Source organism: Somniosus microcephalus, chromosome 16 (genome assembly GCF_052327205.1).
Source record: "Somniosus microcephalus isolate GS21.2 chromosome 16, FLI_Smic_1.0, whole genome shotgun sequence".
Lineage (NCBI taxonomy): Eukaryota > Metazoa > Chordata > Chondrichthyes > Squaliformes > Somniosidae > Somniosus > Somniosus microcephalus.
In genome coordinates, this window is record NC_141002.1 from 107,028,251 (window position 1) to 107,049,329 (window position 21,079).

Consider the following 21,079-nt stretch of genomic DNA (forward strand, 5'->3'; position numbering starts at 1 on the left):
CGTCATTCCTGCCATCCCAGGTATCAGGCTGGTGAATCTTCACTGCACCCCCTCCATGGCAAGAACATCCTTCCTCAGATAGGGCGACCAAAACTGATTGAATTTTTTGAGGAGGTAACAAGGAGTGTAGATGAGGGTAGTGCATTTGATGTAGTGTATATGGACTTTAGCAAGGCTTTTGATAAGGTTCCACATGGCAGACTGGTCACGAAGTTAAAAGCCCATGGGATCCAGGGCAAAGTGTCAAGTTGGATTCAAAACTGGCTCGGAGACAGGAAGCAGAGGGTAATGGTTGATGGGTGTTTTTGTGATTGGAAGGCTGTTTCCAGTTGGGTTCTGCAGGGCTCAGTACTAGGTCCTTTGCTTTTTGTGGTATATATCAGTGATCTAGACTTGAATATAGGGGGTATGATTAAGAAGTTTGCAGATGACACTAAAATCGGCTGTGTGGTTGATACTGAAGAAGGAAGCTGTAGATTGCAAGAAGATATCAATAAATTGGTCAGATGGGCAGAACGGTGGCAAATGGAATTCAATCCGGAGAAGTGTGAGGTAATGCATTTGGGAAGGGCTAACAAGGAAAGGGAATACACATTAAATGGTAGGACACTGAGTAGTGTAGAGGAACAAAGGGACCTTGGAGTGCATGTCCACAGATCCCTGAAGGTAGCAGGCCAGGTAGATAAGGTAGTTAAGAAGGCATATGGAATGCTTGCCTTTATTAGCTGTGGCATAGAATAAAAGAGCAGGGGGGAGTTATGCTTCAACTGTATAAAACACTAGTTAGGCCTCAGCTAGAGTACTGCGTGCAGTTCTGGTCACCACATTACAGGGAGGATGTGATTGCACTAGAGAGGATACAGAGGAATTTACAAGGATGTTGCTGGGAGTGGAGAATCTTAGCTATGAGGAAAGACTGGATAGGCTGGGTCTGTTTTCTTTGGAACAGAGGAGGCTGAGGGGAGACCTTATTGAGGTGTATAAAATTATGAGGGGCCTAGATAAAGTGTATAGAAAGGACCTATTTCCCTTAGCAGAGGGGTCAAAAACCAGGAGGCACAGATTTAAAATAATTGGTGGAAGGTTTAGAGAGGATTTGAGGGGAAATTTCTTCACTCAGTGGGTTGTGGGGGTCTGGAACTCACTGCCTGAAAGGGTGGTAAAGGCAGGAACCCTAACCACATTTAAAAAGTACTTGGATGTGCACTTGGGATGCTGTAACCTGCAGGGCTACGGACCAAGAGCTGGGAAGTGGGATTAGGCTGGATAGCTCTTTGTTGGCCGGCGTGGACACGATGGGCCGAAATGGCCTCCTTCCGTGCTGTAACTTTCTATGATTCTAACTCAGGTATGAAAAGGAAGCAAGAGAATTAATCTGCAAAACATCATGGGCCAGAAATTAGGATCGGGTGCTTGCCGCGCGTGCAAGCCCCCGATGTGCACTCACCCTGCGCACCGACATCTGAAGCCCGGGCCTGCTTGCATTTCCTGTCACTGGCCCGGTTCCGATGTTGGCGCGATGTGCTTGCCTGATTCAGCGGCGTAGTTAGTGCGATGTGCCGGCTGGGATCAGGTGACCACTGTGCAGCCAATCAGGGGAGGGGAAACTCATTCATGAGTTTGATAGTAAAGACTGTCAAACTCATGAAAGGTACGGGCGCCCAAAAGACTAGTTTAACTTTAATTAAAATTAAAAAAAAAAATTCCAATAATTAAATAAACTATAAATAACTTTAAAAAACGATTTAAAACAATTAATAAAATTTTTGAAAAAAATAATTTTTTACGAAATCGGGTCTAAAAATAAACTTACCTTACTGTAAAGTCCTTAAAAACAATGAATCTGTGGAAAAAATGTAATAATTTTAAATAATAGACCACTTACCTTACAGAATCCACTCCTTACGCCTCCTTTTTTCATTTCTAAAAAGTCCAGGCCCTTGCACACGCGCAAACCTGTCAAAAAGAAGGAAGTTCAACGCGTGCGCGCAGAGTCCTGCGCGCACGCGTTGGACCTCTTAACCCCTTGGTTCGATGGAGAGGAAATGCCGGTTTCCCGCGCATGCGCTGTGCATGCTGAAATCCGGCACTTCCAACGGGCCCACGCGTGAGTCCACCGTCCGTACTCACACGTTGGGACCGGAATTACTGGCCCAATATATTCTGGACTGGAAAAAGCTATCAAATGGTGTTCCAAAATATACATAAATATATTTTAGTTATAAACTTACCATTAGGTGGGGCTTTCCAGAATCTTACCTTAAGTTACAATATTGCTCTGCTTAATGCAGGGTTTTGGAGGGTTCTATCCTCAGGTTGAGCTGGAAGCTCCCAGGTGGAGTGAAGGATGGGTCTGCAGTCGTCCATCCAACCAGCAAAGGAAGGTTCCTCGGGACAAACACAGCATAAAGACAAGGCCGGGAATTCCCCAGGAGCTGCTCCCAATCCGCTGTCATAATGCCGCTGGAAGTGAGCTGGAATCCCGTTAACGTGCGTAAACGGGGTTTATGATGCCCTTCCAGCGGAGTTATGGCAGCAGCTGTAAGGAAATTCACCCCCCGCCCGCCCCCCCCCCCCCAGTAAATTCCTTCCGTTTTATAACAGTGAGTGGGCGGCCAGCGAAGCGGTGAGATACCAACGATGCTAAAATCGAGGATGAGCATAAGGTTGGTAATAGAGTCATAACGGCACAGAAGGAAGCCATTTGGTCCATCGAGTCCGTGCTGGCTCTCTGTAGAGCAATCCAGTCGGTCCCATTCCCCCACTCTATCCCCGTAGCCCTGCAAGTTTATTTCCCTCAAGTGCCTATTCAGTCTCCCCTTGAAAATACTGAGTGTCTCCGCTGCCACCAATTCCGTCGGCAGTGAGTTCCAGGTCCTCACCACTCGCTGTGTAAAAAAGTTTTTCCTCACATCCTCCCTGTATCTCTTGCCCAAAACCTTAAATCTGTGTCCCCTAGTTCTTGTACCATCAACTAGTGGGAACAGCCTTTCCCCATCTAGCCTATCCAAACCCGTCATAATCTTGTACACCTCAATCAAATCACCCCTCAACCTCCTTTGCTTTAATGAAAACAAATCCAGCTTCTCCAACCTGTCCTTGTAGCTAAGATCCCCCATCCCCGGAACCATTCTAGTAAATCTCCTCTGCACCCTCTCAAGGGCCTTCACATCCTTCCTAAAGTGTGGTGACCAGAACTGGATGCAATACTCCAGTTGTGGCCTAACCAGCGCTTTATAAAGGTTCAGCATAACTTCTCTACTTTTGTACTCAATACCTCTATTTATGAAGCCCAAGATCCCATATGCTTTGTTAACCACTCTCTCAATGTGTCCCGCCACCTTCAGGGACCTATGCACATTAACTCCCAGGTCCCTCTGTCCCTGCACACTCATTAAAACTGTGCCATTAAGTGTATATTGCCCCTCCCTGTTCCTTCTGCCAAAATATATCACCTCACACTTCTCTGTATTAAATTCCATCTGCCACTTGTCTGCCCATTCTGCTAGCCTTTCTATGTCCTGTTGCAGTCGATTGATATCATCATCACTGTTTGCCACACCCCCAAGTTTGGTGTCATCGGCAAATTTAGAAATTCTACTCTGTATTCCAATATCCAGGTCATTTATTTATATCAAAAAACCAGTGGCCCCAGCACTGACCCTTGGGGAACACCACTGTCTACCATCCTCCAGTCTGAAAAACAGCCATTTACCACAACTCGCTGTTTTCTGTCCTTAAGCCAATTCCTTATCCAAGCTGCCACTGACCCACCTATTCCATGAGGCTCAATTTTGTTAACCAGCCTTCTATGTAGACAACATCCATTGCATTCCCTTCATCGATCCTTCCTGTTACTTCATCAAAAAATTCAATTATATTAGTCAAATATGATCTGCCTTTTACAAATACGTGTTGGCTCTCCTTAATTAGCTTAAACCTCTCCAAATGCCCGTTAATTTTTTCCTTGATTATTGTTTCTAAAACTTTACCCACCACTGATGTTAAACTGACCGGCCTGTAGTTACTAGGATTGTCCTTACACCCTTTCTTGAACAATGGTGTCACATTTGCCATTTTCCAATCCTCAGGCACCTCCCCCGCATCTAGGGAAGATTGGAAAATTATGGCAAGCCCTTCCGCTATCTCCTCCCCCAATTCCCTTAGCAACCTGGGATGCAAGCCATCTGGACCAGGCGACTTGTCCACTCTAAGCATACCTAGCCTTTCTAGTACATCCTGTCTATCAATTGTCACCCCTTCCATTGCTTCTACCTTTTCCACTTCTACCGATATTTTGTCAGCATCCACCTCCTTAGTAAACACCGATACAAAGTACTCATTGAGTATTCTAGCCTTGCCCTGCGCTTCTAAGCATATATCACCTTCTTTGTCTCTAATAGGCCCCACCTCGCCTCTTACTGCCCGCTTACTGTTTACATGCCGGTAGAAGATTTTTGGGTTCCCTTTTATGTTAACCGCCATTCTACTCTCATATTCTCTCTTTGCCAATCTTATTTTCATCTTCACATCCCCTCTCAACTTATTGTATTTGGTCTGGTTCTCCCTTTAAGAATTCACCTGACATGCATCAAACACCCTCTTTTTTTGTTTCATCATCTTCTCTACCTCCCTCATCATCCAAGGGGCCCTGGCTTTGGTTCCCTTACGCTTCCCTCTTGTTGGAATGTACCTAGCCTGTACTTGGAACATCTCCTTAAAGATCACCTATTGTTCCGTTACAGTTTTTCCTGTCAGTCTTTGGTTCCATTTTACCCTGGCTCGATCCTTTCGCATCCCATTGAAGTTAGCCCTATTCCAGTTTAGAAGTTCCACTCTAGATTGTTCATAGAAACATTGAAGATAGGAGCAGGAGTAGGCCATTCAGCCCTTCGAGCCTGCTCCGCCATTCAATGAGATCATGGCTGATCATCCAAATTCAGTACCCTGTCCCTGCCTTCTCTCCATATCCCTTGATCCCTTTAGCCTTAAGAAATATATCCAACTCCTTCTTGAATATATTTAATGAATTGGCCTCTACTGCCTTCTTTGGTAGAGAATCCCACAGGTTCACCACTCTCTGGGTGAAGAAATTCCTCCTCATCTCTGTCCTAAATGGCTTACCCCTTATCCTTAGACTGTGACCCCTGGTTCTGGACTCCCCGACCATCGGGAACATCCTTCCAGCATCTAGTCTGTCTAGTCCTGTTAGAATTTTATAAGTTTCGATGAGATCCCCTCTCATTCTTCTAAACTCCAGCGAGTATAAGCCCAATCAACCCAATCTCTCCTCATACGTCATTCCTGCCATCCCAGGTATCAGCCTGGTGAATCTTCGCTGCACTCCTTCCATGGCAAGAACATCCTTCCTCAGATAAGGCGACCAAAACTGCACACAATACTCCAGATGTGGTCTCACCAAGGCCCTGTACAACTGCAGCAAGACATCCTTGCTCCTCTCCATTGCTAATCTAAATCTTATGATACGATGATCACTCGTACCCAAGTGTTCTCCCACAGACACTTGGTCGACCTGGCCCACCTCACTCCCCAGCACCAGATCCAGCAATGCCTCCTTCCTAGTTGGCCAAGAACATATTGGTCAAGGAAATTCTCCTGAACACATTTCAGAAATTCCTCCCCCTCCTTTCCCTTTACCCTAGCATTATCCCAATCGATGTTTGGGTAAATGTAAGAAGTCACACAACACCAGGTTATAGTCCAACAGTTTTATTTGAAATCACAAGCTTTCGGAGCGCTGCTCCTTCGTCAGGTGAAGGGTAATTAAAGTCCCCCAATATCACCACTCTAGCTCTTGCATACCTCTGCAATTTCCCTGCAGATTTGCTCCTCTACCTCCCTCTCACTATTTGGAGGCCTATAGAATACCCCCAATAGCGTGATCAGACCCTTTTTGCTCCTCAACTCTAACCAAATGGATTCTGTCCTTGTCCCCTCAAGAACATCCTCCCTTTCCAACACTACAATGTCTTCCTTAATCAGCACTGCCACCCACCTCCCTTTTTTCCTTCCCTATCTTTTCTGAACACCTTGTACCCTTGAATATTAAGTGCCCAGTCCTCACCGTTTTTTAAGCCACGTTTCCGTTATTGCCACAACATCATATTGCCACATGGCTAGTTGTGCTTGTAGCTCACCAACCTTTTTCACCACACTTTGTGCGTTTACGTACATGCATTCTAAACCCATTTTTGAATTTTTCATAGTCTTTCTTAGTCTGCTCCTATCTAATATGATACTACTACCGCCTCTAGTACTACTTTATTCTCTAGTACTATCCAACACACTCACTCTTTTATGCACCTTACTCCTCTTTTCTACTCCTATATGCTGGTGCCCACCCCCCTGCCAAGCTAGTTTAAACCCTCCCCAACAGCACCAGCAAACCTCCCCGCGAGAATATTGGTCCCAGCTCTGTTGCGGTGTAACCCGTCCGGCTTGTACAGGTCCCACCTTCCCCAGAAACGGTCCCAATGCCTCAGGAATCTAATGTACTCCCTCCTGCACCATCTCTCCAGCCACGCATTCATCTGCTCTATCCTCCTATTCCTGTACTCACTGAGGTCCTGCTTTTTAATCTCCTAGCTCCCTAAACTCTGCCTGCGTGACCTCATCCCTCTTTCTGCCCTCTGATAATACTCTGAATGGAAAACTTTCTCGAAGTATTCCCAAGGGAGTCATGCCCTCCATAAGCAGTAATATCCTAGGTAGAATTAATAACATTGATGTAACTGTGAGGGAAGTCCCAAACAAGATAAAAGAACTCAATACAGATAAATCCCCAGGGATAGATGGTATTTATCCCAGAGTACTAAGGGAGACATGGGAGGAGATTTGTGAGGCTTGATGATCATTACGAGAGTGTCACTGGACGGAGCTGCTTCACTCTGAGAATGATCAATCAGTGGAATGTTCTGGGTACAGTAGTCGAGGCAAAAACCCTGGAATCATTTAAGAACCAATTGGATGCTGGAAAGGGGACGTTGTAGGGTTTGTCTGGATCAATGAACTAGGATGGGTTGGACGGCCCTCATTTGTATTTCGCTTATGAACAGTAGAATCGACTAAATCTCTGTTTGTTCTCCAAGTTGTCTCTCTGCCCGATATTCTCTGCGTTTTCACTACCAGAGATGGACAGGAAAGACCTTCTCCATCACCCCCAGCAGTGCTGCTCTGTGATAGTCTATCAGTGGGCATAATATTAATTTTCCCTGCCTCCAGATTAGAGTGGGTGGAATTCACCCAGGAAAGCAAAATGAGATGGCGGGGTTGACGGTTCTCCAGTGTCTGGGACTGGGAGTTGCAGACGGTTCTCCAGTGTCTGGGACTGGGAGTTGCAGAGGGTTCTCCAGTGTCTGGGACTGGGAGCTGCAGAGGCTTCTCCAGTGTCTGGGACTGGGAGTTGCAGAGGCTTCTCCAGTGTCTGGGACTGGGAGCTGCAGAGGCTTCTCCAGTGTCTGGGACTGGGAGCTGCAGAGGGTTCTCCAGTGTCTGGGACTGGGAGCTGCAGAGGGTTCTCCAGTGCCTGGGACTGGGAGCTGCAGAGGGTTCTCCAGTGTCTGGGACTGGGAGTTGCAGAGGGTTCTCCAGTGTCTGGGACTGGGAGCTGCAGAGGGTTCTCCAGTGTCTGGGACTGGGAGCTGCAGAGGGTTCTCCAGTGTCTGGGACTGGGAGCTGCAGAGGGCTCTCCAGTGTCTGGGACTGGGAGCTGCAGAGGGTTCTCCAGTGTCTGGGACTGGGAGCTGCAGAGGGTTCTCCAGTGTCTGGGACTGGGAGCTGCAGAGGGTTCTCCAGTGTCTGGGACTGGGAGCTGCAGAGGGTTCTCCAGTGTCTGGGACTGGGAGCTGCAGAGGGTTCTCCAGTGTCTGGGACTGGGAGCTGCAGAGGGCTCTCCAGTGTCTGGGACTGGGAGCTGCAGAGGGTTCTCCAGTGTCTGGGACTGGGAGCTGCAGAGGGTTCTCCAGTGTCTGGGACTGGGAGCTGCAGAGGGTTCTCCAGTGTCTGGGACTGGGAGCTGCAGAGGGTTCTCCAGTGTCTGGGACTGGGAACCACAGAGGGTTCTCCAGTGTCTGGGACTGGGAGTTGCAGAGGGTTCTCCAGTGTCTGGGACTGGGAGTTGCAGCGGGTTCTCCAGTGTCTGGGACTAGGAGCTGCAGACAGTTCTCCAGTGTCTGGGACTGGGAGTTGCAGACGGTTCTCCAGTGTCTGGGACTGGGAGTTGCAGACGGTTCTCCAGTGTCTGGGACTGGGAGTTGCAGAGGGTTCTCCAGTGTCTGGGACTGGGAGCTGCAGAGGGTTCTCCAGTGTCTGGGACTGGGAGCTGCAGAGGGTTCGCCTTGTGTCTGGGACTGGGAGCTGCAGAGGGTTCTCCAGTGTCTGGGACTGGGAGCTGCAGAGGGTTCTCCAGTGTCTGGGACTAGGAGCTGCAGACAGTTCTCCAGTGTCTGGGACTGGGAGTTGCAGACGGTTCTCCAGTGTCTGGGACTGGGAGTTGCAGACGGTTCTCCAGTGTCTGGGACTGGGAGTTGCAGACGGTTCTCCAGTGTCTGGGACTGGGAGCTGCAGACGGTTCTCCAGTGTCTGGGACTGGGAGTTGCAGAGGGTTCTCCAGTGTCTGGGACTGGGAGCTGCAGAGGGTTGGCCTTGTGTCTGGGACTGGGAACCACAGAGGGTTCTCCAGTGTCTGGGACTGGGAGCTGCAGAGGGTTCTCCTTGTGTCTGGGACTGGGAACCACAGAGGGTTCTCCTTGTGTCTGGGACTGGGAGCTGCAGAGGGTTGGCCTTGTGTCTGGGACTGGGAACCACAGAGGGTTCTCCAGTGTCTGGGACTGGGAGCTGCAGAGGGTTCTCCTTGTGTCTGGGACTGGGAGCTGCAGAGGGTTCTCCTTGTGTCTGGGACTGGGAACCACAGAGGGTTCTCCAGTGTCTGGGACTGGGAGCTGCAGAGGGTTCTCCAGTGTCTGGGACTGGGAGCTGCAGAGGGTTCTCCAGTGTCTGGGACTGGGAGTTGCAGAGGGTTGGCCTTGTGTCTGGGACTGGGAGCTGCAGAGGGTTCTCCTTGTGTCTGGGACTGGGAACCACAGAGGGTTCTCCAGTGTCTGGGACTGGGAGCTGCAGAGGGTTCTCCTTGTGTCTGGGACTGGGAGCTGCAGAGGGTTGGCCTTGTGTCTGGGACTGGGAACCACAGAGGGTTCTCCAGTGTCTGGGACTGGGAGCTGCAGAGGGTTCTCCTTGTGTCTGGGACTGGGAGCTGCAGAGGGTTCTCCTTGTGTCTGGGACTGGGAACCACAGAGGGTTCTCCAGTGTCTGGGACTGGGAGCTGCAGAGGGTTCTCCAGTGTCTGGGACTGGGAGTTGCAGAGGGTTCTCCAGTGTCTGGGACTGGGAGTTGCAGACGGTTCTCCAGTGTCTGGGACTGGGAGCTGCAGAGCGTTCTCCAGTGTCTGGGACTGGGAGCTGCAGAGGGTTCGCCTTGTGTCTGGGACTGGGAGCTGCAGCGGGTTCTCCAGTGTCTGGGACTGGGAACCGCTGAAGCAACGGTTGTAATTTAACTATACCTCAGTTTACATGTTTTAAAATAGCAGCACAGAGGATGACTTCGATGAGGGGACTGAGTGCCATGTATCCAAGTTTGCTGATGATACAAAGCTAGTGGGAGAGTAAACTGTGAGGAGGATGAAAAGAGCTTCCAAGGGGATGTAGACAGGTTAAGTGAGTGGGCAAGAAGGTGGCAGATGGAATATAATTACATAGGATTACCTCGGATATACGGCACAGAAACAGGCCATTCGGCCCAACCAGTCCATGCCGGCGTTTATGCTCCACTCGAGCCTCCTCCCGTCTTTCCTCATCTAACTTATCAGCATAACGCTCTCTTCCCTTCTCCCTCATATGCTTGTCCAGCCTCCCCTTAAATGCATCGATACTATTCGCTTCATCCACTCCCTGTGGTAGCGAGTTCCACATTCTCACCACTCTCTGGGTAAGGAAGTTTCTCCTGGATTCCCTATTGGATTTCTTGGTGACTATCTTATATTGATGGCCTCCAGTTTTGCTCTTCCCCACAAGTGGAAACATCCTCTCTGTATCCACTCTAACAAAACATTTCAAAATTTGTTAAGACCTCTGTTGTGGGGAAGTGTAAAATTATCCACTTTGGCAGGAAGAATAGAACAGCAGAATATTTTTTAATATGCGAGAGACTTGTAAATGTTGGTATTCAGAGGGACCTGGGTGTCCTTGTACACGAATCATAGAAAGTTAACAGGCAGGTACTGCAAGCAATTAGGAAAGCAAATGTTATGTTGGCCTTTATTGCAAGGGGGTTGGAGTACAATAGTAAGGAAGTCTTGCTCCAGTTGTGCAGGGCCTTGGTGAGACCACACCTGGAGTACTGGGCCCAGTTTTGGTCTCCTTACCCAAAAAAGGATATACTTGGCTTAGAGGCGGAGCAACGAAGGTTCACTAGATTGATTCATGGGATGAGAGGGCTGCCCTACAAGAAGATATTGTGTAGAATGGGCCGGTACTCTCTGGAGTTTAGAAGAATGAGAGGCGATCTCATTGAAACATATAAAATTCTTAGCGGGATTGACAGGGTAGATGCTGAGAGCTTGTTTCCCCTGACTGGGGAGTCTAGAACCAGGGGTCACAGACTCAGGATAAGGGGTCGGCCATTTAAGACTGAGATGAGGAGGAATTTCTTCACTCAGAGGGTGGTGAATCTTTGGAATTCTCTGCCCCAGAGGGCTGTGGAGGCTCAGTCGTTGAGTATGTTCAAGGCTGAGATCGATAGATTTTTGGACTCTAGGGGAATCAAGGGATATAGGGATTGGGTGGGAAAGTGGAGTTGAGGTCAAAAATCAGCCATGATCTTATTGAATGATGGAGCAGGCTCGAGGGGCCGTGTGGCGGAGCAGGCTCGAGGGGCCGTGCGGCGGAGCAGGCTCGAGGGGCTGTGCGGCGGAGCGGGCTCGAGGGGCTGTGCGGCAGACCAGGCTCGAGGGGCTGTGCGGCAGAGCAGGCTCGAGGGGCCATGTGGCAGAGCGGGCTCGAGGGGCCGTGTGGCGGAGCGGGCTCGAGGGGCCGTGTGGCGGAGCGGGCTCGAGGGGCTGTGCGGCAGACCAGGCTCGAGGGGCTGTGCGGCAGAGCAGGCTCGAGGGGCCGTGTGGCGGAGCGGGCTCGAGGGGCCATGCGGCAGAGCAGGCTCGAGGGGCCGTGCGGCGGAGCAGGCTCGAGGGGCCGTGTGGCGGAGCGGGCTCGAGGGGCTGTGCGGCAGACCAGGCTCGAGGGGCTGTGCGGCAGAGCAGGCTCGAGGGGCCATGTGGCAGAGCGGGCTCGAGGGGCCGTGTGGCGGAGCGGGCTCAAGGGGCCGTGTGGCGGAGCGGGCTCGAGGGGCCATGTGGCAGAGCAGGCTCGAGGGGCCGTGTGGCAGAGCAGGCTCGAGGGGCCATATGGCAGAGCGGGCTCGAGGGGCCATGTGGCAGAGCGGGCTCGAGGGGCCATGTGGCAGAGCAGGCTCGAGGGGCCGTGTGGCGGAGCGGGCTCGAGGGGCCGTGTGGCGGAGCGGGCTCGAGGGGCCGTGTGGCAGATCAGGCTCGAGGGGCCGTGTGGCAGATCAGGCTCGAGGGGTCGTGTGGCGGAGCGGGCTCGAGGGGCCGAGTGGTGGAGCAGGCTCGAGGGGCCGTGTGGTGGAGCGGGCTCGAGGGGCCGAGTGGTGGAGCGGGCTCGAGGGGCCGAGTGGAGGAGCGGGCTCGAGGGGCCGTGTGGAGGAGCAGGCTCGAGGGGCCGTGTGGCGGAGCAGGCTCGAGGGGCCGTGTAGCGGAGCAGGCTCGAGGGGCCGTGTGGCGGAGCAGGCTCGAGGGGCCGTGTGGCGGAGCAGGCTCGAGGGGCTGTGTGGCCGACTCCTGCTCCTAATTCTTTTGTTCTTATGGGAGGGTGTTAATTTAAAACAATTCCCTAAAATTGCTCACCATAGTTTGACTTTAAAACTTTATGGAGTTGAAGATCTGCGGGGCTCATATCGGGGTAAGTGCTGGCGACCTCTGGTGCTGACCCCACCAAAGTTCACGGGGTCAATGGGAATTCTCTGCATTTAAGTGTCAATGGCAGGTGCCACTAGGATTGCACATCTGGTGCCCACCAGACTGGGAAGGCTGGGAATCCCAGCAGATGCTGGTCACTGTAGGGAGGGGGGTGGCTGCAGGAAGAGGGAAACATCTCAATCCATCGGCCTCCTTTACATGGGGACCAAAGGATCTTCAGATGTCACCTGAATGGTCAGTGATCCAGACCACATCCTCGCCTGGACCCCCCACAGGTAGGCCCCACCTATCCCGCTTGGGGCAGTTGACACCCGCCAGAGTTACGGCACGAGTATGCTGGAGGGCCGTGGGATGCGGCCTCTATGTTACTACCCGATTGGCAAATGTAGGAAATGTTTTGCTTGCATGGCGGTCATTGAGGGCATAGTTCAGTAGACTACGGCACATCCAATTTAATAGGGCTGTGGTTGAAAGTTCTTTGAATGTTGTACTTTATTTATAACACATGGAATGAATCAATAATCAGCCTTTTGATCGAAGAGGCCATCAGAATTTTTATGTGGGACAAAAAATCTATTTCAGGATGTGTCCAACAATTGGTTATCCCACAGCAGTCTATATCTGTCCAGTCTTTCGGTTGAGAAAAATGAGACAAAATGGGATCTTTTATTTTCTAAAACTGAATTTCCATGACCTAAAATGTGTGTAACAATGAAGAATGGTGTTTTAAATTACAACTTGGCACTTTGGCTATCGCTCATTCCTAAACTATTCTCGGCATGTCTTATTAAGCAATAATGAACAATGTGCCATGTCTTGTCAATTTGATGATAGATCCAACATTTTGTTCCTTTAGTCAATAAACCTATCAGACTAGCAACTATTTTTAAGACACACACAAAGCTCATTAGTGATAATCACATTTATAAATGTTGTGTTTAATGGTTCACCAATTACAGGAGTATCTTCCTCCATATATAACCACTCACCTCCATCAGTCGCTCGTTCTACGTATGCTTCAAGATCTTACCTTCTCCCCTCTGCTAGCCATTGTCACTCTTCCACTCAGTCTCACCATCGCAGTTTTAGTGTTCCATCACCTTCCAAAGATACTAATCTTCAGCCATATGGCACACATTCTCTGTCCTTACTGATCTGTTCTCCCAGCTGATACATGTGTACTTTAGAAGCATCGAGCCTCTTCTCTTGAGCCTTTGTCAAAATCAAACAATCAACATCTTACAGATCCTGACTGGCCACCAGCTTCATACGCCTCCATTTCTCATCACATGCGAATCTCTCCAGTGATTGGCACAGTTACTTGAATCATAGAATCACACCGCACAGAAGGAGGCCATTCGGCCCATCGTGCCTGTGCCGGCTCTTTGAAAGAGCTCTCCAATTAGTCCCACTCTTCCCTGCTCTTTCCTCATATCTCTGCAATTTTTTTCCCTTCAAGTATTTATCCAATTCCTTTTTGAAAGTTCCTATTGACTCTGCTTCCACCGCCCTTTCAGGCAGCGCGTTCCAGATCACAACAACTCGCTGTGTAAGTAATATTCTCCTCATGTCTCCCCCTCTGGTTCTTTTGCCAATTACCTTCAATCTGTGTCCTCTGGTTACCGACCCTCCTGCCACTGGAAACAGTTTCTCCTGATCTACTCTACCAAAACCCCTCATGATTTTGAACACCTCTATTGAAGGGTCCTTTCACTTTCTCTCATCGCCCTGGACTGGACATAGAACCTTTCAAAGAAGATCAAATCATCCACCTCATTTTCAATGTTCACTTCCTTCAATAGCCCTTCATCCTTGTACCTTCGCTCACCATCACCACATGAAAGCATCCTTGGGGGTCCCCAATTAACAATTAAGGATACCTTCCAATCAATTAGATTTGGGTATTCAAATGAGATGTAAATGAATCCCTAATTGAACATAAAAGGTAGAAGTGAACAGACAATTGGTGATTGTGCATGTTTTTTGCTCCAGGTTTCACCTTACTCCTTGTCTACTGGTTCCCCGCAGTATCAATTCTTCATGCGTGACCCTGGATAGTCAATGTCAGCGGGCAATTTGACTGTGGGAACTGTCACAGCCAAGCACTGGAGATTATTTATTTTGTGCCTCTGCGAGTGTGTGTTCCTGCAGCCTGTAGTGTCTCAGAGGGATTTAAGGCAGCACAGTTTCATGACATGGAAGGTAACAGAATACTGATGGGTGCAGAACCCAACACAGGCAAACTGTGCATTAAATAAACTAGAGTTCCCTGAAATCAGATTTAAAAATAACGGTAAAATGATTGATGAGGCCAATCCTAGAAAAAAGCCAGAGTTGTTTGGCTTTATTTAATTTCATTCGAACATCACCACTGTACATTAGAAGACTGGTATGTTAAAACGTTCAAGCTGAGAAAGTTCAGATTGTAAATCCTATTTTAGGTGGCGGGTCGGTGCAGAAACACTGCTGTTCCTATCAGAGGATTGTTCTGTGTGATGCGGGCAGGATTAAGTGGGAAATAGTTAAATCGGGATTTAGCCAACTGAGCTCATTTTTTTCTCTGAAAGAATGGCCTCGGAGTCTGTGAACCCAACGACGCACTCTGAAGGCAAATGTTTTGCTGCTTAAACAGAGCCCTCATTCACACTTTGCATAATGAGTGGCCTGGCAAATTTGAATGAGGGACTTTATTCTTTTCTCTTGAACTTTAGCTCTGGGGAATTGCAGGCTGCCGGAGAGAGAGAGCGGATTTACATTACACTGCATGTAGCTGTAATAATCTCCATTCGGTATTTTTTTTCCATACACATCTCTCAAATCATGCACGTTACTCACTGGGCTTTCGGATACAATCAAAGTGAAAGCTGAACAGTCAGGGAGTCCGAACTCTGTGCCCACATCATGAGTTGACCCGTATAATGGTAACTTCCTGTGAAGGGCCCTCCAACAACCATTGCCTTTGTGTTTGGTGGCGATCACTAGGACTGTGTTTTACACCCAATGTGCTCAAGAACTCTTCATGAAAGCGGATGCGGAGTGTGAAGGGCGATTGTGGCGGCTCAGGCAGACATCCGCACAGATGGCCATACTCTGGCTACTTCAGTGTGGCTCAATAGCTGCTTCACCAGCTGATGTGATGGTGGGGCGGGGGAGCGGAGTGTTTAGGAAATGTTTTTCACTGATCTGAGGAACAGTAGAGGTCTACATGCAGTCAGTGTCGCTCTACAACACAGTGGCCAGTGTTCGGCTGAGTTTACAGGAAACTTATTTTGGGTCAGCTCCGCCTGCCTGCCTCCAATTTTACCATTCATGATAAAAAAATAAAATTGTGGGCAGCTTTTTTTTTCTTCCCGATGTGGCAGCAGTAAAACACAAACACAATAAGCAAGACTGGAGCGCGGAACCAAGCTGATGGTGTCTGTTTACCTTCATTCAGGATTTCTATATTTAACACCAGGACTTTCAAATAAGCTTGCAGAAATCATAAAAGAAAAAGAAAGACTTGTATTTCTGTAGTGCCTTTTATGACCACCGGACGTCCCAAAGCGCTTTGCAGCCAATGAAGTACTTTTGAAGTGTGGTCACTGTTGTAATGTAGGAAACGTGGCAGCCAATTTGCACACAGCAAGCTCCCACAAACTGCAATGTGATAATGGCCAGATAATCTGCTCAGTGATGTTGGTTGAGGGATAAATATTGGCCCCAGGACACGAGGGAGAACTCCCCCTGCTCTTCTTTGAAAGAGCTTTGAAGTTATGACGAACCTTTATAAAACACTGGTCCGGCCTCAACTGGAGTATTGTGTCCAATTCTGGGCACCGCACTTTAGGAAGGATGTGAAGGCCTTAGAGAGGGTGCAGAAAAGATTTACAAGAATGGTTCCAAGGATGAGGGACTTCAGTTATGTGGATAGACTGGAGAAGCTGGGGTTGTTCTCCTTAGAGCAGAGAAGGTTGAGAGGAGATTTGATAGAGGTGTTCAAAATCATGAGGGGTCTAGACAGAGTAGAGAGAGAGAAACTGTTCCCATTGGTGGAAGGGTCGAGAACCAGAGGACACAGATTTAAGGTGATTGGCAGAAGAACCAAAGGCGACATGAGGAAAAACTTTTTTACGCAGCTTGTGGTTAGGATCTAGAATGCACTGCCTGAGGGTGGTGGAGGCAGACTCAATCGTGGCTTTTAAAAGGGAATTGGATAAGTATCTGAAGGCTACGGGGAAAGGGCGGGGGAATGGGACTAGCTGCAGTACTCTTGTAGAGAGCTGGCACGGGCTCGACGGGCCTCCTGTGCTGTAACCATTCTATGGTTCTGGGAGTGCCATGGGATATTTTACGTCCACCTGAACGAGCAGACGGGGCCTCGGTTTAACATCACACCTGAAGGACGGCACCTCCGACAGTGCAGCGCTCCCTCAGTACTGCACTGGAGTGTCAGCCTAGATTGTTTGTGCTCGAGTCTCTGGAGTGGGACTTGAACCTACAACCTTCTGACTCAGAGGCAAGGGTGCTGCTCACTGAGCCATTGGCTGACACACAAGAGCATCTGAGGAAACAACATTTAATTATCTAGAGTCTGCTTATTGTTTCTTCATTTCTATTAACTCACCATGAGACTTATGGTGGGCTCAAATCTCAATCCAACTCGCAAAATTTGCAATAAAAAAAAACACATGCTGATCAAGGCAAAGGATACAAGAGCTGGGATATGGATCACTTTTCATTACTGAGCACTTGTTCAGAATTCTGATTTTAAATATTCAATCAGCAACGCTTTTGTATATGGCCCGTCACGTATGAGAATGTCTCAGGATATTGAACATTGAGGAGAAAGAGTGGGGACAGGAGGAATTAAAGGAAGGGCCATGGAAGCAAAGTCAAAGACATGGGTTTGTAAGAGGACAGTAGTGCGGGAAATGGTGAGGAGGAATGGTTGGCGGAGAGAGCTGTGTGGAGCAGCAGTATAGTGACTGAAGGATGGGCCGTGGGTGATGGGCTGGAGGGAGTGGGACAACAGCAGTAAGCCACAAGTCATGGGGCAGAGGTTACATACTGGGGCAAACAGTTGGAGGAGACTGCTCAAACATGGGCGAGTAGAGCCCTGGAAGGAATTGAAAACAAAGATGAGGACCTTGAAATGGATACAATGGAAAAGTGTCATCCAGTGATGTGTGGGTTTAAGGACAGTTTGGGGGTGAACCAGAGCTTGAGGTTGTGCATCTATGACCAGCTGGGAAGGATGGTGGAAGTGACATGGATTCTCGCTGGAACTGAAAAGGATGCCTTTTGTTTTGCCAGTGTTGACCTGCGAGATATTTTGATTTATCCAAGAATTGATCTCAGACAGATCGTAAAATGTTACCTTAACGACCTTGGAGTCAATGGCAGAAGCAGAGAGCTACAGTTTTGGTGTCATCAGCACACACACAAAAGGTGAACCTAGGTTTAGGGATGATGTCATTGATCAATAGCATGTCGAAGATAGATAAGAGGAGATTGATGATTGAGCCTCAGCGAATACACACATGGCCATTCAGGCACAAGAGGTGAATCTGTTCATGGAGCAGGACTGACTGTGCAGGGATAGTCTCGGTCTTACAGGCAGGTGAGAGACTGGAATGGAGGGATTTGAGAGGTGGGCGTGTAAGTGGATGGCGATGATTCGTTCAAGGATCTTGGCACGAAAGGACAAGTTGGAGACCGGGTAGTATTATCAGAACCTGATAATCGGCATCCCATTTTGTGAAGCAAATTTCAAAGTGAGTAGTAAAAATACATTTAGCAATAGATGCTGCAGGAACAGCGCTGATTGTTCTTTTGGTTTTGTTGGAAGAAATCAGTTAAAAACATTGAAAGTGTCATCATTATCAGGGCTGTACATTCCATGCAGGGGCATTTTTTCCAGAGATTCTGAATCTCCATGCAGTCAGGACACCTGGTGTTTGAAATAATTCTTTCAAATTTTTTAAGGGAGCAATTGATTCCATCACACCTATTGTTTGGCCGCGAAATGTTTGTCGCGGGGGACCTATTCCTATTTTCGGGCGCGATTTCCTGTGTCTGATCCACCCCCACTCTCCCCAGAAGTCACCTCATCGCTGCTTCTGACTACCCAGGGCACAAGCCTAAAACAGGCATTAAGCCCCTAGAATGTGCTAATCAGGGGGCTAACCCTTGTAGCTTGACCCCGATGCTAAATTTGCTGAACCCTGGGTGGTGGAAGCACCGCGCATTCTCCGCTCAGCTTTCCTGGGTCTAGGGCGGGCCTAACGAGCAGCTCCTTGCAAGGACCACTGCACGTGGCTGATGCAGGGTTAAGCTTTTCCATTTTCCTCCTCCTGGCTCCATATCAATACTGCAACAGTTTGGCTCTTGATTGATTTAATTTATAAAAAGTGGCATTTTAATATAACTTATTATTCTTGCATTGTTGAAACGTGCTGAGATGCTGTGTAACTTGCTTACATCATGGGCATGGATTAGAGTGTCCTTATCTTCAATCACCGTTAAGTGGGATTAAGGGCATCAGCTGTTTAGGAGTCAGCTTTTAAAGCTGGAATTTATGTCTTTAGTTTGCAATAGTGAACACATTTTAGAGAGTTGTGCAAATTCTATGTTAAATAGAAATTTAGATTTTGATTTTATTCATCTGTCAACGCAAATGAGGATCAAAAATCCAATGGGGTTTAATAACCATTTATTCAAGACAGTATAACCTCCTTTAACTTATGGCACGGACTGCCATATTACACAGAATTACAGCGGATATACGGCACAGAAACAGGCCATTCGGCCCAACCAGTCCATGCCGGCGTTTATGCTCCACTCGAGCATCCTCCTGTCTCTCCTCATCTAAATCCATCAGCGTCACCCTCTGTTCCCTTCTCCCTCAGCAAAGAATTTGTACTTCATTAAACATTCAATGAATAAGCAACCAGATTCCCGATGAGGATCTTCTTAGCCACCCAAACCTTACTTGTCTTCCTCACTGCTAGTTAAGACCAATTGGCACTAGTTCTTGGCAATGTTCCCTCTAAATTGTCTTTGTTGTGCGCGGCTTGTTTATTTCATTGCACAGTCCCTTTAAATTTCTGCGCATGTGCGGTATTTCAGCTTGTGAGCGGCCTGCGCTGGACCTTGCAGATTACTGCGCGGCCATGCATGAGCGCAGCTTAGAGGGAGCTCTGGGTGTTGGGACTTGGTCCCTGAAGAGAGATTTGACTGTGCATTTTCTGAAAACGTTCCCCCGTTAATGGTTAATGCTCTATTTTGTATTTCACAGTATCCTTTCAATAGCCAGACGCCGCGGATGGAGCCATGCCTGATGAGCAGCACCCCTCGCCTGCACTCTACGCCGGTGACGCCACGCTGGCCTGACGTGCCTTCGGCCAACAGCTGCTACGCCAGCCCCAGCATCCATTCGGCACGGTACGGGAACTCGAGTGAGATGTACACACCCCTGGTCCCCCGGAGGAGTGCCGAGTACGAACACGCACAGCATTTCCCTGGCTTCGCCTACATCAATGGGGAAGCGACCACTGGATGGGCCAAATAATCCTTTACCGAAACTGTGACCGTACGCAGACAGTGGAAATACAATCCCACAAATACATGGTCGATTACAGATTGCTACTGAAAGCAATGCGCAAAGCAAACAAGACTTTTTATTTTCCCCCTGGACCACCAAAGGGCTTGGAAGAAACTCCCAGTGACACTGGCATCTCTGCAAAGCTTGGAACCGAGTCTCTGATCATTTGAAGCAGCAACAATGACTTGGGGGTGGGGGGAAAAACCCACAATTTTTTCTTGTAAATTTCGCCGCAGCACTGCCTGCAATGGAACTGCACCTGTAAACCTTGGCCTATCTCTTTAACACGTGTCATGCCCTTTCTGACTCCTCTTCAGAATTTAACATTTGCAGCTTGTCTGAGGTCGAAGGTATAGTGGATGTTGCGTGGAATAATCTCGTCAACTCTCTGCCGAATGACAGGAAGTGATGTTTACCACAGGCAGGAAGTATGTTTCATTACCTGCCTCTCCATCAACTACCAATAAATTTCAGCCTCTCGGTTGCAGTGTTCACGGGAGAGTTATCGCTCCCCGTACTGCCTTTGCTCTGGGCAGGCTTGCTAACGGCAACTGTTGGGAGACCTCAGTTTTGCCTGCTGCCCTTGTTGAATATTGGTGCGCCCGCCTTTCTATACTGAACACCAGCAGCATTCTGCCGTGAGATGTTACACTTGGATTCGGTCCTGCTCCACACTGCACAGCAAGAAGAGGCACATGTACTGTGGACATCTGGACAGCATCATCTGTTTTTTTTTTGTATAGCCACAGAAACCCTTAAGATACTCAAAGCTGTGCCTTAGAAACTACTTTGTGTATGTGTGTAAATGTTTCTCTAATTTTCTATTGTATCTTTGACAGACTATTTGTAGAAATAATTTGCCACTAGCCTGTCACTAGTGTGTGTGTATACTGGTTCCGTACAGTTAATTAACATAGTTTTTTTTCCTGTATTGTTTTGCAATTACAAAATGCACTCAGCAGATTATATGGACATATTACCCTATGGGTAAGGAGAATAATTGAAAGAATAACACAAGAAACTCTAGACTTTTTTGTAAATAAAAGCACTGATAGCACCGTGTGTGGCTGTGGATAAATCTGAAGTACATAGTATTAATTGTACAGATGTGCAAGATATATGAAGGCAATACATTCTCAAAATACAAATACATTTTTTAAAAATTATCCCGTCTTTTCTGTTCTTAATATCATGACAGTTCTCCAAATTTTTTGCCAAAAATGTATTCCTGGGAAAAAATGGTGAAAGAGGTATTATATTTTCTGAATAGGCGAGGCTGCAGGAGCTAGACTGTGTCAAAGAAAAAGGTTTCTTAAATGCAGTTTGCACATTTGTGCTCACTTGCAATCCAGTTTTCTCCTTGTCAATTTATTCATGATCACACAGCACCTGAACTTTCCCTGTCAGACTTGCAGCTGCATAATCGGGGG

General features: G+C 48.3%; 1 protein-coding gene across 4 annotated transcripts in view; it reads left to right on the plus strand.

Annotated features, from left to right (window-relative positions):
* Positions 1-20,815, plus strand: part of rfx4 (regulatory factor X, 4) — a 149,805-nt gene extending 128,990 nt beyond the window's left edge. For all 4 annotated transcript variants that reach the window (XM_086009695.1, XM_086009697.1, XM_086009698.1 and 1 more), the window contains one exon: positions 19,344-20,815. In XM_086009695.1, the coding sequence (XP_085865821.1) occupies positions 19,344-19,616 (273 nt within the window). In that variant the 3' untranslated portion in view covers positions 19,617-20,815. The remainder of the gene's footprint in view (positions 1-19,343) is intronic.
* The last annotated feature ends 264 nt before the right edge of the window (positions 20,816-21,079 follow it).